This window comes from Rhodamnia argentea, chromosome 6, assembly GCF_020921035.1.
Source record: "Rhodamnia argentea isolate NSW1041297 chromosome 6, ASM2092103v1, whole genome shotgun sequence".
NCBI classification, from domain to species: Eukaryota; Viridiplantae; Streptophyta; class Magnoliopsida; order Myrtales; family Myrtaceae; genus Rhodamnia; species Rhodamnia argentea.
Genome location: NC_063155.1, coordinates 9,246,967 through 9,260,327, shown reverse-complemented (window position 1 = coordinate 9,260,327; position 13,361 = coordinate 9,246,967). Strand labels below are relative to the sequence as shown.

Here is a 13,361-nt window from a genome sequence, read left to right as displayed (position 1 = left end):
AAATGAAGGCGTCAGAGAGGACTGTTGACTATGCTCTTTTGATGGACGAATAGACCTCTCAATCACTCTGCTTCTTGCATTTTTACTGGCTTTGGTTTTTGTGTAGTATTGCACAATCAGCCAAACTCGTAGTCGGGTTAGATTTGTATTCTTTTTCACAAACTTTTTCCTGGCCGGAGTGGTGAATAATTTTCATCCATCAAAGAGGTGGTAGTAGCTGATGGTAGAATGATGTATTTATTTCTTGCATTAAGGCCAAAACAGTACATCTCTTTCTGACATGAATCAGAAAATTTAAATCAACGGGCTCCTGAGGTGGAGTAATGAACAAGTACAGGACAGCAGAAGATTATGTCATCCAGGCTCTCAGTCAATCTTGGTTCAATTGTAATCCTGCCCAAATTTCATTAATAAGAGCAGCAAATTGATTACATGGGATTGCTTCATCTTTTTCCCCTCTATACAAGCAAAAGATTTGGCCAATATCAACACTTCCAAGATGAATTCTCTCTCTTCGGGGAACATTTGAACTTCCACTATACGAAGAAAGACTCATTGAGTGCATATAGCAGAGTTATCAGAACCCACAAGACTCATCAATCATATCTGTCAAACATCCAGAAGAAAAACTTCAGCTTGCTGCCTCAGAGATGCTCTGTAACTTGGGTTGCCACGTTCTTGGCCTGTTAACAGCTGAATTACTTGAGGCCGTACTTGTCTTCTGCCTGTGTCTTTCATGTCTCGCCACCTAAATTCCATCAACAGATGATCATTGACAAGAGAAAGAGACTGAAAGGACGCATACGACTCTTTCTTGAGTTGTGGTACTTCACTCAAAGCTTTCTTCAAGCAGAATTTTGCAGGCTCATACAAGTTATTACCCAGAAGTTATGAGCCAGACAAAAAGAAAAACAAAACTTTGAACTGGAATCACAAAAAGTTTCTTCTTTTCTTTCGTTGGAGATTTTCTTTGTACATACTGAAGAGTGGGATGGCACTGTTTCTTTCAATTCCTACCTGGTTTTCTTTCCTTGGGTCAGATGAATCAGATCTCCTCGGTGCTATTATCTCCAACCCAGATGAAGACAGCTTCTCCTCATGCTCCACCTTGATGTCATGCTGGCCCTTCCTCATCTTTGCATGCTTCTTAGCCGATAAAACCTTCATAACCTCTACAGAACAGGAAATCCAAAAACATAGAAACACTCAGCATCTGTTCAGCTATAGCCACAAAGAGGGAAAAAGAAAATCAACCAGGCGCACTCAATTTCAGAAAACCAAAACAAGACTGGCACAAGAACTGGTGTACGAGTAGGTAGTGACTCGAACCTTTGGCAGTGATGAGCCTATAAACTTGGCCAAGAGCAAGAGTATCCGTTGGCCGGAGAAGCTTAATGCGGGTCACGCGGACAGAATTGTTATCGGCCGCAGCTGCGGGGGCGGCGGCGGCAGAGCATTTCTCTTTGGCAAGAGCAGCGTTCTTATGAGGTGGTTGCGGCGGCGGACACACGGCGGTGGAGATTAGGAGAGCCACGTAGTGGCCGGGGTTCATCTTCATGATCTCGCCGGCGCAAACGGGCCAGTACAACTTCTCTGCCTTCCCACATGGGTGCTGGATCACCAGTGTCGCCGCATCAATGGCCTGGCAATTCCCCATCTCTCTCTCTCTCTCTCTCTCTCTCTCTCTCTCTCTCTCCTGCTTCTTCCTTCTCTTTGCCAAGCGAGACGAGAACCAGCTTCAAAAGCTTGGAAGCAGAGGTGGGTTACGGGAGTGTGGATATGCTAAGACAGGAAGAGAATGGACGGTGGCGACAAGAGAGAAGAAGGAGAAGGAGGAGGTGGTCAGAGTAATATGAAGGCTCTTTATAATCCCCCCACCCACCACCCACCTTTTTCAAATGGCTAGCAATACTAAATGGCCTGATTTATTCTTTGGAAACATGCCAGATTTATGAAAAATTTGACTTAATTTGCCTACCTTAATTTAGAATGTAATTCGACACCCTTAATTTAGATTCCAATTTTTAGTCCGATATACCGTTTAACAAATCAATCTAGCGGATCGATTTTGATAAGCTTAACGGTGTGGCCATCTTCTTGATTCGATCATCACCACTCGACACGCGTCTTGAATAATTACATGCCCCGATCACCAAAAACCACATGCTTCCCGGAATGAGTCCAGAGAAAAACGTCGAGTGCTGCGACCCGGACCTGGATACCGAATGAGGAAACAAGCGTGCTCGTGAATTGAGTAGCCCGCCAGCATCGGGGCGGAGTAATTTCGAGAGTTAAGCTACTCGGGTCGCTTATTAAGCAGCAAAATGGAGATTACATTGTTCTCCAAAGTGTTGAAATTTCATATGGGTCCGGACATAAAACCCTAATTAGCCATTGCACACAAGTTTACACCATCAAAGTCACTTTCGCCATGGAAGAGTCGTTCGAGTATAAATGCAGAAAGATAGTACACAAAATGACGCACCCCTCTTGGCTCCTTTGCGTGGAGACTTGGGTTGAAGTTATTGCCCCAACTAATAAATGGAAAAAAATGTGCACAACTTGATTAACATTTGAAAAGATGGTGTCTCCAAAAAAAGAAAAAACTTCAGGTCCTAATTTCCGAAGAAAAAATATAAATATTCGACTTTAGGTTCATTACCAATTTTATCCCGAACTTTTTTTTTTTTTGCTTGAAAGAATGTTGTCAACTTTCACTCTAATATCAAACCTATCCCGCGTATGAAAACTTGACTCTGGTTTCTTCGAGATTATCAAAGCTCGAAGGTCGCTATTACTCTATACGAAGGCAAGGGTGCCGGGGAAGACGCGAATTTTGACGTTGATAATTTTGAAAGAATTAGTGGTGATTTTAGGACTATAGTGGAAGTTTGTGATTTTTTTAAAATAACATAAGAGAGTTCGGAGCAAAATTGGGATTGAATCTAAATTGAGGGGTGTTTTGGGGAATTCAGACAAACTTTAATTTATGTATTTGAATGGAAAAAAAAAACTAGTATATGTAGAAACTTAAGATCTTGTTGAACATTCTTGGTAAATACTTAAAAGGGTTAACACCACAGAAAACCCCAAATTGGTACGCCCGTGACAAATTTACCCTAAATTATTTTTTTAATCATAAAAAATTTCAAACCAATACACTTGTGATAATTTTACCCCAAACTGGTACATCTATGATAATTTTATCCTCTGTTAGTTTTCGTTAAATGTAACTCACAAAGTGCTAAGTTGAGTAATACGTCACAATTGACAAGTGTACTACTAATTTGAGATTTTTACCCCATGTTTGTCACATGGGTACCAATTTGAAATTTTTCATTATATCAACTCAATTTAACGGACGGTAAATTTGTCATAGGTATACCAATTTGAGGTTTTTCGTGATTAAAAAAATTAATTTAGGGTAAATCTACAACAAATGTAACAGTTTAGAGTTTTTGGTGATAAAAAAATTGTTTATGGTAAATTTGTCACAATTGTACCAATTTGAGGTTTTTCGTGGTCAAAAAAATAATTTGGAAAAAAATTTATCATAGTTAATTTGGGGTATTTCATGATATTAACCCAACTTAAAATTCGATTTATTTGTGCTGGTCGGTCACGGGGTGGGACGGTCACCGGTCACCACCGTCGCATAGAAGACTGTGGGGACTGCCACGTGGAAGAGGAGTTACTCAAACAAAACACTTGACAGCTGTTAAATCATTAACAAATTAATTTAAAAAAAACTGTAAACGTAAGATACGTTACTGTTACTAGTACTAGGATTCTAGTTTTACATGGGAAACGTTGCACTGTGCAGACCGTAACGCGTACGTCGATCTTGCTTTTTCTGTTTTTTTTTTTTTAGCTCCTTTTTTTTTTTTTTTGGCTTTTTGCAATTATGTCTCCACGGGATCACATTACGTCATTTGACCATGACAAATGATCTTTAGATAATTTCAGTACAATAAATTTTCGAATTAACTTTTCCTATATAATTTTTCGAGGCGTACAAAATTCAGACATGACGTGTAAAACAACCTAAGAAGCACGGACACGACACGCGTCCGACACGCGATCGACATGTGGCCAATATTTGTCAGACATCCAACAAGTGGTCAAGACTCTAAACACGCAGACGGCATGCAAATCCAACATCCCGAAATGCAATCTTGACACGCACGGGAATTAATTTTTAAAATATTTTCATTAAATTATGGGTGAAATTATAACTAATCGAGTATGTATACCCAACCTTTCCAAAAGTAGTACACCCAAATCGCCTAAAAAATATCTAAACATGAATCCCTAACAGAAAAAGAAATTCACCGTTGATATTTTTATGCATTCATAATAATTTATCGTGATATACAAAAATATACATTTGATATGCAACGTGTCGCAGCCTATTGAAATTCTCTATTTTTTGAGAAATGATTTGTCGACGTGCCGTATCGTGTCCCGTATCAGTATTTGTGCTACTTAAAAAAAAAAAAAGACTCGGAGGTAAAGAAAGTATTAAGTAGTGAATCGAACTCAAAATTTTAACTCGTTATTTTTGTTATTTACCACAATATATTTCAAAGATTTAATCAATTTGGAAAAAAAAATAAGGGCAATATCCACCTTGTCACTAGACTTAATCAAGGGCCCCCGCCCGGCTTGCGAGCCAAGAGGTATACGTGAGACAATTCTCTATCATATCACCCTCGATCTATCATTGAAATTCGTCATTCCTCCACCATCAATGCGCTTTGACCGGAGATCGACAATATCTTTAGACAAGAGAATTGCAAATTTTCAAAGAATTGCAACTTCCTTTTCATCCCTATTCATTTTCAAGAATTTGCAATTTTTCTCCCCCGAACTGCTGTTCATCAAGCAAGAACCTACGACTCCTAGCATCGGGTTTCTCTCTCTTGCTGCGTGAGCGGTCAAATGCCGCCTCCTTCACCTAGCCCGCTATCATCTCGGACCATCGCCAGCCTCGAGCTTCTGTAAGCTCGACTCCTCGTGGCCGCAAGCCGTGAGCACCGTGAGAGAGAAGCGAGGGGGATTGGAGGCGGCCTCAAGTAACAACGGCAATGCTGTCAAGGGGTTGAGAGAGAGAGAGAGAGAGCCCGTGGCGTGATCGAGCGAGGAGGAGGGTGGAGGATAAAGAATCGATATAGGATCAAGGAGTAAATGTATCATTTCAATTGAGAAGAGTGGCCGCCCTTTTCACTTGAGAAAAAGGAGGCAAGGGATTTGATTCCCCATCTTCTCGAGAGATGGGGGTAGAAATGGGTGAGTGAGAGAGTAAAATTTCGAAATATGCTAAGCATATGAAATAGAATCAGGCAAAAAAAATTTGAAGGAGACGCAGAGCGAAGATTTTTTTTGAAAGTGAGAGAATGATTTTTTGAGATGTTAGTATAAACTTCAATATGTTTTGTTTTTTTTTTTCAATTTCATGTAAAGGTGGAATTTAATTTTCACTTGATTGCGAAATAAATTAAATCGAGAAAATAATGGGGGAAGGGATCGTGTTAATGCGACAAAGGACCATGCGTGGCGCGTGGTGGGATCGTGGGCCCACTTATTACATCACATCCAAAGTCCCCGAGTCCAACAACATAAGTGGGTGTCGGCGTGTCGCGCGTGGTGGTTTCACTTCTCTCACTCCCCGTAAAATAAAAACAAAATAAAATAAAAAAGACAAGCCAAAAATCTTCAAACTATTTTGTTTGAACTATGTGATATAAAATTCTAAAGCATTCTCTGGGATGAAGAAAAAAAAATATTTTCTCTCAACTTAATGAATGATGATGGGAAAGATAGACTACACGTCATCTTCAAATGTCTACCGCCAAATAAAGTTGTATAGTAGCGTCACGTGCCTAGGATGAATCATCGGAGCTTCGGCTCATGCATCTTCGATCCGTGCTTTGCACAGTATCTTTGAACCTATTTGTCGGTAACATATTCCCGATTCGAAAACACTGTACGAAGCCTTTTTTTTTTCTTTTTCACGTAGGGTTCTTAATTTCCTCCAACATTCCAAAAGGCTTTTCCAGATAGCAATAATTAAATAAAAAGAATTTATGAAGTGCGGAAAGCTTTTCAACACGCACCCAGTTTTCTGCGAACGCCCACGATTATTATTTATATATATATACATATATATATATTGTGTTTTTGTTGTTTACTGAAATGGAGATATATTCTATCAATCTTTTCACTGGCACGCTGCAAAAAGTCACAAAAGTAATTTCCTTTTTCCCTGCCTTTTTCTTGGATTTTGGGAATTCAGTGCAATTGAAGCCTTGCCCAAAAATAGCAAAAAAACAAAAAAAAAAGCAATCTTTTCTCCCCTTCTTTCTTCCTTTCTTTCTTTTCTTCTCGAAACCTGTAATATAAAAGAGGGAAGCGGTGGACTCCACCGTCCACTTATCTAGGGGTGAGCATGGTTTCTAATGGGAATCGCCTACTAAATGCCGATTTCAAAATATTAAATCCGAAAATCACCCCGTTGGTTTCGTGAATTTAGGAGTAAGCATAGTTTCAAGGTATAACCCGAAATCGAACATGTAGGGAAACTTGCCCGATTTCGGGTTCTAAGGAGTGCATGATACGTTCTAGGCTCCAAAAATTAGAGAACATGTTTAAATGAGTAAGTTTCATGTTCTAGGTATAATGGAACCCGCAATGAGTTTTTGCGTTTTTCCATTTCCGGCAATATTCATGACTGGGACTTTTGTTGTGATAATGTTTCAATATTTAGTCGTGTGTCTAAATATGAGTTGCGATAAGCGGATTGTAGCAATAAGTGGTAGTTATTAAAGATGGTGATTCACCGTAATAAAAAAAAATTATTCATTTAAGAATAGATGTGGAACCCGAGTAGATCTTGAAACCGATCCTAGAACTTGTGACAGGATAGGTTTTAGGTTCAAGATATACATGGTAGATTTCAAGTTTCAAAAAATAAGGAATATATTTTGACGGGTAGATTCCAAATGGAACCTATACGTAACTTGAAATCGCTCACCTTTCATTGATCCACTCGGAAATCAGGCCGCTGGTCTAGTTCTCGAGTGGAGTGAGAGAGGGAGGGAATGAACGACCCGAGGTGCGATCATGAATCGATGGGAGTTGAGAGTTCAGGTTGTGAGTTAGCAGGCGTCGAGCCATGAGTCGAGAGACGGAGACGATGAGCCCTCAAGGGGAGAGAGAGAGAGAGAGAGAGAGAGAGAGAGAGAGATGAGCGAGTTTCAAATGATGAATATAAAATTTTTCACTTTTCACTTTTTATTTTTTAAAAATCATAAAGTAAATAATATATATTTATATATTAGTGGTCCAATTAGGATGGGCGTGTAGGTGGTTCCACACTTGAAAATGGGAACCAAATTAGTACCCACTGGTTCCAATTTATTGGGACCGAGAACCGAACCAGTTTCGAGCTCACCGGGTGGTTCCCGATTCCATTGCACACCCCTAACCGGTCCTTTTGAATTTTATATACCGTGCATCTTTTGCTGGACTCTTTCGTGTCCTGAAATTAAAATACAAAAATACAGGGATACCATGATTTTTGCACATCGCTCACTTAATTATGGTAATTCCTTTTAAAAAATTATTCGTAAGTATCATGCCACGTTGAATTTTGTGCACGTTTTTAAAAACTTATGGCACTCATGTGAGTTTCGTATAAAAATTATAACACCTATGATGCCTTCTTCTTTTATATATATATATGCTCAAAACCACCCTTTCGAAGTTGTGGTGTTTGATCAATTCGGCCATTACGCAGTGTTTTACGAAGAAAAATCACAAAAAAAATGTGTATTTGTTTAATTTTTTTAGGGTAGTATTTATTCTTTTTAATTCTTTAATAATAGTTAAAATACTATCGAAAAATAAAATAAAAAATTACGAAAAGTCGTACACGAATCTTTACTTCTTTTTTTTATTCATTGAATTTGCAGAAATGCCCTCGTGGCGAGTTTTTCGAAAAATTAAAATAGATAATTTTTTTTTTCTCTCCTCATGACTTATTGTCTTAGTGATATTGGATCGGATTTAATTTGATGCGAGAAGACCTTCAACGTTAAGTTTTACCTTAAAAGACGCACGCACCCACGAATGAATGGAACGACCCTCCTCTTGTCCTTCACTACTTTATATTTATCTCAAATCTGACCATCTCGATGATTATGCGAATTTATCTATGCGAGTCTGACATATAACTCATGTTTTTTCTATTACAATTATTTTAATATTTACGGCAATTCGTTTCGATTTGAGAATCCGTGCCAGGAAACTCATAAAATATTCCGACAAGTCTCGCCCCCCCTTTTTTTTCTCTCTCTCAATTAGTGACGTCAGTCGTGGACCCCACGTCGGCATATTCCTCTTACTCTAAAAAAAAAAAAAAAAGGATAATAACACAAATGATCTCCGATCTTTGATTTCATATGTGATTTCTGAATTTTTAATTCCACTAATATGATCCATGAACTTTTGAAACATGTTCAATTTAATCTGTGAATTATAGGAAGATATTCAACATAATCCTTCCATTAATTCAAGTTCGGGTACGACTTTGAACATTTTCTTATAATTCATGGACTAAGTTGAACGTGTTTTAAAATTTTGTGGATCGCATTACACATCGTGCTAAAATTTAGAGATCGTATTGATTGAATTAAAAGTTTGTGAATTACATTACACATTTTTAACTCAAACTCCAGAGATCATTTGTGCGATTTTTTTCTACTATTTTTGACCTTCAAGTTTTATTTATTTTTTCTTTTCTTTTTGATCAATCCAAGTTTTGATTTTTAGAAATAAAGGGAAAATGCGGGTGGTGAAAGTGAGAGTGAAAGTGAAGGCGACAGGATTTATGGCGACATCGATAGGCGAATTGTACAATAAATGAGAACCAAAGGGGCGAACCATATGATTCTCTTTTCTTTTTTTTCTGGTGTGTGGAGGACCATGATAGGGTCCCATGCTGGGTCGTCCGATCTGGGGACAGAACATACAGATCATCGATCTCGGGTGTGGTGTGCCCCACCCCACTTCTGCTCTGTCAGAAATTTTGTCCTTTGAAGAGATCTCGCCACTGTTTTTTTTTTGGTTGGAAAAAAGTTGCTGCCTCCTCCCGTAAATTCCTCAAAATCCTTACCCCTCCAAGGTCTTGTTCTATGATCATGGTGTTGTCATCATAGTAGTAATGTCCATATCGACGTCAATGACTTCGTATAACTGATATTTAGCAATACTTGATCCGAAAATATTTATGCTCATCAATTACACATCGATATTGATGTACATGACTTCTGTTTTTTACCAAACTCCGCTGTTATCGATTAAGTTTATCACTTGTCGATTATAACAAAAAAAAAAAATGATCAACATGTGCCTCGTTTAAAAGAAGTGAATAATTCATTGATTATTCGATTCTTTAAATAGATAATCAAAAGTCATCGTTCTTCCGTTGTCATCGGCAAATTTTGTTTTTCCTTGTCGAATCTTATCTCGGTCAAATTCATTATCTAACACATTTTCCATGAAAGTCACGTCTTGTGTAAAGTCTTCATGTGTCCCTCTATTTTTGTCCTCAAATAGTTGCTCATACTTATATACCCTCGTTGCCAATTGAAATAAATTGGCAGAACTTTGACCTTCGGTTAAAAAAAAAAAAATAGATTTCAATTCATTGAAAGTCAAATTTGCGAATTCTTTCTCTAAAGGTGAAGTTAGCCTTTTCGAATCAAGTAACAAACCTATCAACCAACTCGTTATTGTATTACTAGAGTATGGCCAAATCAACAATCAATACCTCAGGTATGATTATGTAAAATTCATAATGAAACAATCTCCCTATCTATACCTAATTACATACCAAATTAGGTGGTAAATCAATGTATCGGGTAAAAGAAGTATTCGATAAAGACAAGGAAAATAACTTAACTCTTAAAAAATCATATGTCCTAACTTCTCTGCACCAGGTTATAATCGACAAACATGTTCAGTAGCCAACTATTCATCACACTAGGTTATAATCTACAAACATGTTCAGTAGCCGACTATTCATCTTCGCCCATAAAAATGACAAATTCAGGAATTTCAAGGCCGTTTGGAAAATGCTGGTTGTCGACTCATCTAGGATATGGTTTCCTATAAACAGATATGATAACACCCATGTCTAACTCCATTCATTATCGAACTTATTCGACAAACCTAGTTTCAACCGTGGATTTGATTGATCATTTTGCCCCCTAGGCAGTAACATTGATCTGGCCAGATTATTAAAATTAATTGACATCTTAGGTCTAATAGTAATATGAACATTAGGTGGAACTTGCCTTACATTTTCAACATTTGGCAATTGACTAGACTATTGACCGGTTTGTTTTGTCAAATTATTATCGCCAAATTAGTTATTTGGACAAACATTAACCCAATTATTCTCATCATAACACTGATCGGAAGATTCAGACCTTTTGCATAATTCTTACGGGGGGTTGTCTACTCTGATCACCATTATTGGCATCAATAAATGAATATGGACTAGATAGTGATTTTGGACTACACAGCCATGTCACTACCATTGAGATTTTTACCCCTGGCATTGTTAGGCTCTGGATGATTCCTTGGCATTGAATTTCCTCAGATCGAACCACAAGTTATCCCACTGAGCATCCCAAAAAGATGTTTTGCCAAAATTTTTATTGTCTAAGAAATTCCTTTACTGAAATTCGTTCTTAGATTTTTATTGAGAAAAGATGGGATTTGTGGTGATTCCGGACAAGAGTCTCAATAAATCACACGGAACGAATATGCCGCGTCGAAATTTAGCAGACGAAAAAATACAAAACACTTTGTTCATAATTTAATCGATGCCAAAGTGCGATGAAAAAGATACAAAATTGGAATTTAATCGACAACAAAGATTTGAAACTATGATTAGTACGAGAATTGAAAGATATAAATTGTGGAAAAGTAAAGGTAATCATAAATTTGCAAGAACGTTGAGTTCTTTGATTGATTGGAGAGCGTTTACAAAAAAAAGGATGTGGCTATCTATAACCTACAACCGACAAACACAAAGTGAGGTTACATAGTTTAAATAAATAACTTTCTAATCTCCTATTATCTAGTAACACTTGAGCATGAAAATATTGCTACTCATTAGTTACCTGTCAATGTCGATGACTTCATCCCCAAATAAATGATATTTGCTCTCATCAGTTGTGATATCGATGTCTAGTAATGCTTAACCTCGAAAAATATTTCTACTCACAAGTTACACACGTCAATATCAATGCCAATGACTTCATCCCTGATGATTGATACCTAGCAACCCTTAGCCTAAAATTTTTCTACATATCAGTAATTGATGTCCATGACTTTTGTTGTTCATCAAAATATGCTGTTATCAACCAAGTCTATCACTTGTCGGTTATGACAAAAAAAAAAAAATTGATCATTTTTTTGGTATCATTATGATTTTATACGGGTCATGTTTCAATCTGAATCATAAAGACACACGATCCCCTTATATCCAATTCGGGGACGTGCTGTTCAGATCGGGTATCGTGGCGGCCCCGACCCAAACCGATCCGTTCACATCCTTGTAATTTGATAAATACGAAATTAAAATCATTAAGTACGTTCGACAACTTTTAGATGCTTGCTATTTAATCAGTTACTTTTAATAGAAAATTTGTTATTTATAACTTAAGTATATGAGGACGAGCTTAATACATTCGGTGCGTGGTTGAAATAGAAATGGGGGCTTGCAGTTGGTGGTTGAGTGAAACTAGCGGTGGCGCGATGGTGACGGCGGCCGCAAAAACTGTGGCGGTGTTGGCGAGCATCCACGGGTCAACAATACAGATGTATGTCAAATAGAGATGGGACTAATTCCCTAAAAAATCCTCAAATCTTTAAGTCGTGTCTCAAATCTACTCGAATTTTTTTTTTGTCTAAAAAAAAACCCTCAACTGTAGTTTAGTTTCAAATCTGCAAAGCTTTAAACTTTAGGTCCATTCCTAAATCTACCTCGAACTTTTTTGTCTAAGAAAAATTATTAATTTTTACTCTAATTTCAAATCTACCCCATTAACCCTCTCTCTAAAAATCGCCATTAGTCATCCCTAATTTTCATATTCTAAAGTGATCTTATTTTGGAGAATTTCTTTATTAGGGTAAATCAGTTATCCATGTGAAAATGCCACGTCGATCCGTATCTATTGCCCCCTTACTTTGTTAATATGGGGTTTTTATTGACATGAAAATGCCACGTCAATGTTGGGACTAGATCAAGGGGTGGATTTGAGAATACATTGAAAATTTGTAATTTTTTTTAGATAAAAGAAAATCTATGATAAGTTTGGGATTGTGCCTAAAGTTTGGATATTTTTCTAACACAAAAAAAAAGTTCGGGGAAAATTTAGGGCTAAACCTAAAATTTGGATTTTTTTTTAGACAAAAAGTTCGGGATAGATTTGAAATCGGGAGAAGAACACCATAAGTGCAAAAAGTTATGTACGACGCTTACTTTAGCGCTAATAGTTTCTCTCCGATCACTTAAGTACTAAATTTTTTTGAAAAACGATCATTTAAATGCCAACTCCGATTTGCTTGGTTGAAAATCCGTCATGGCATTTTTTATTAATATTTGAAGCTGGCATGGCTTACCGTAGGTCCAATCAGCAATAAAAAAAGAAAAAATTCGTAAAAAAAACTTATTTAGATTAAAAAAATTAAAAAGCTAAAATTCCAAAAAATACAAATTTATTCAATTTTTTTATTTTTTTTAAAATTTAAAAATAAAATTACTTTTAAAAATTTGCTAAAAACTAAATTTTTTAAATCCAAATTTTATTTAAATTAAATCTAAAAATAGGCTTAAAAATTTAACATAAAAAGGCTAAAAAAGTTTGAAAAAAGCGGGTGGGAAGAATCAGAAGGTGAGAATTTTTTTTTAAATTTTTTATTTTTATTTTTCAATTCTTTTTAATTTCCCCCCTTTAAATTTAAAATTTTTATTTTTTTATTCCCACCTAAAATTTAAAATATTAAACCTTTTTTTGTTAAATTTTTAAGCTTATTTTTAGATTTAATTTGAGAAGTCCACGTGGGCTTAACTTTTTTAAAATAATGCAATGTATTAATTATGGCCGAAATATCTTACCGGAAGCACTTAAGTGACCGTCTTTTCTCCGATTTGACATTTAAGCGATCCTGCGAAAATTTTTGATACTAATGTGAGTGCCGTACACAACTTTTGGTACTTTATATGTTATTCTCTCATTTGAAATTGGACTTAAATTTGAGTTTTTTTTTTTTTTTGGGGTGGGGGG

General features: G+C 36.7%; 1 protein-coding gene across 1 annotated transcript; it reads right to left on the bottom strand.

Moving 5' to 3' along the window:
* Positions 1 to 380: 380 nt before the first annotated feature.
* LOC115741529 lies at positions 381 to 1,861 on the bottom strand. Its single transcript, XM_030675497.2, has 3 exons — positions 1,330 to 1,861; positions 1,018 to 1,172; positions 381 to 748 (listed from the first exon to the last, which is right to left on the bottom strand). The coding sequence occupies exons 1-3, from the start codon at positions 1,655 to 1,657 to the stop codon at positions 632 to 634; spliced, it is 600 nt and encodes a 199-aa protein (XP_030531357.2). The 5' UTR covers positions 1,658 to 1,861; the 3' UTR covers positions 381 to 631.
* Positions 1,862 to 13,361: the final 11,500 nt, after the last annotated feature.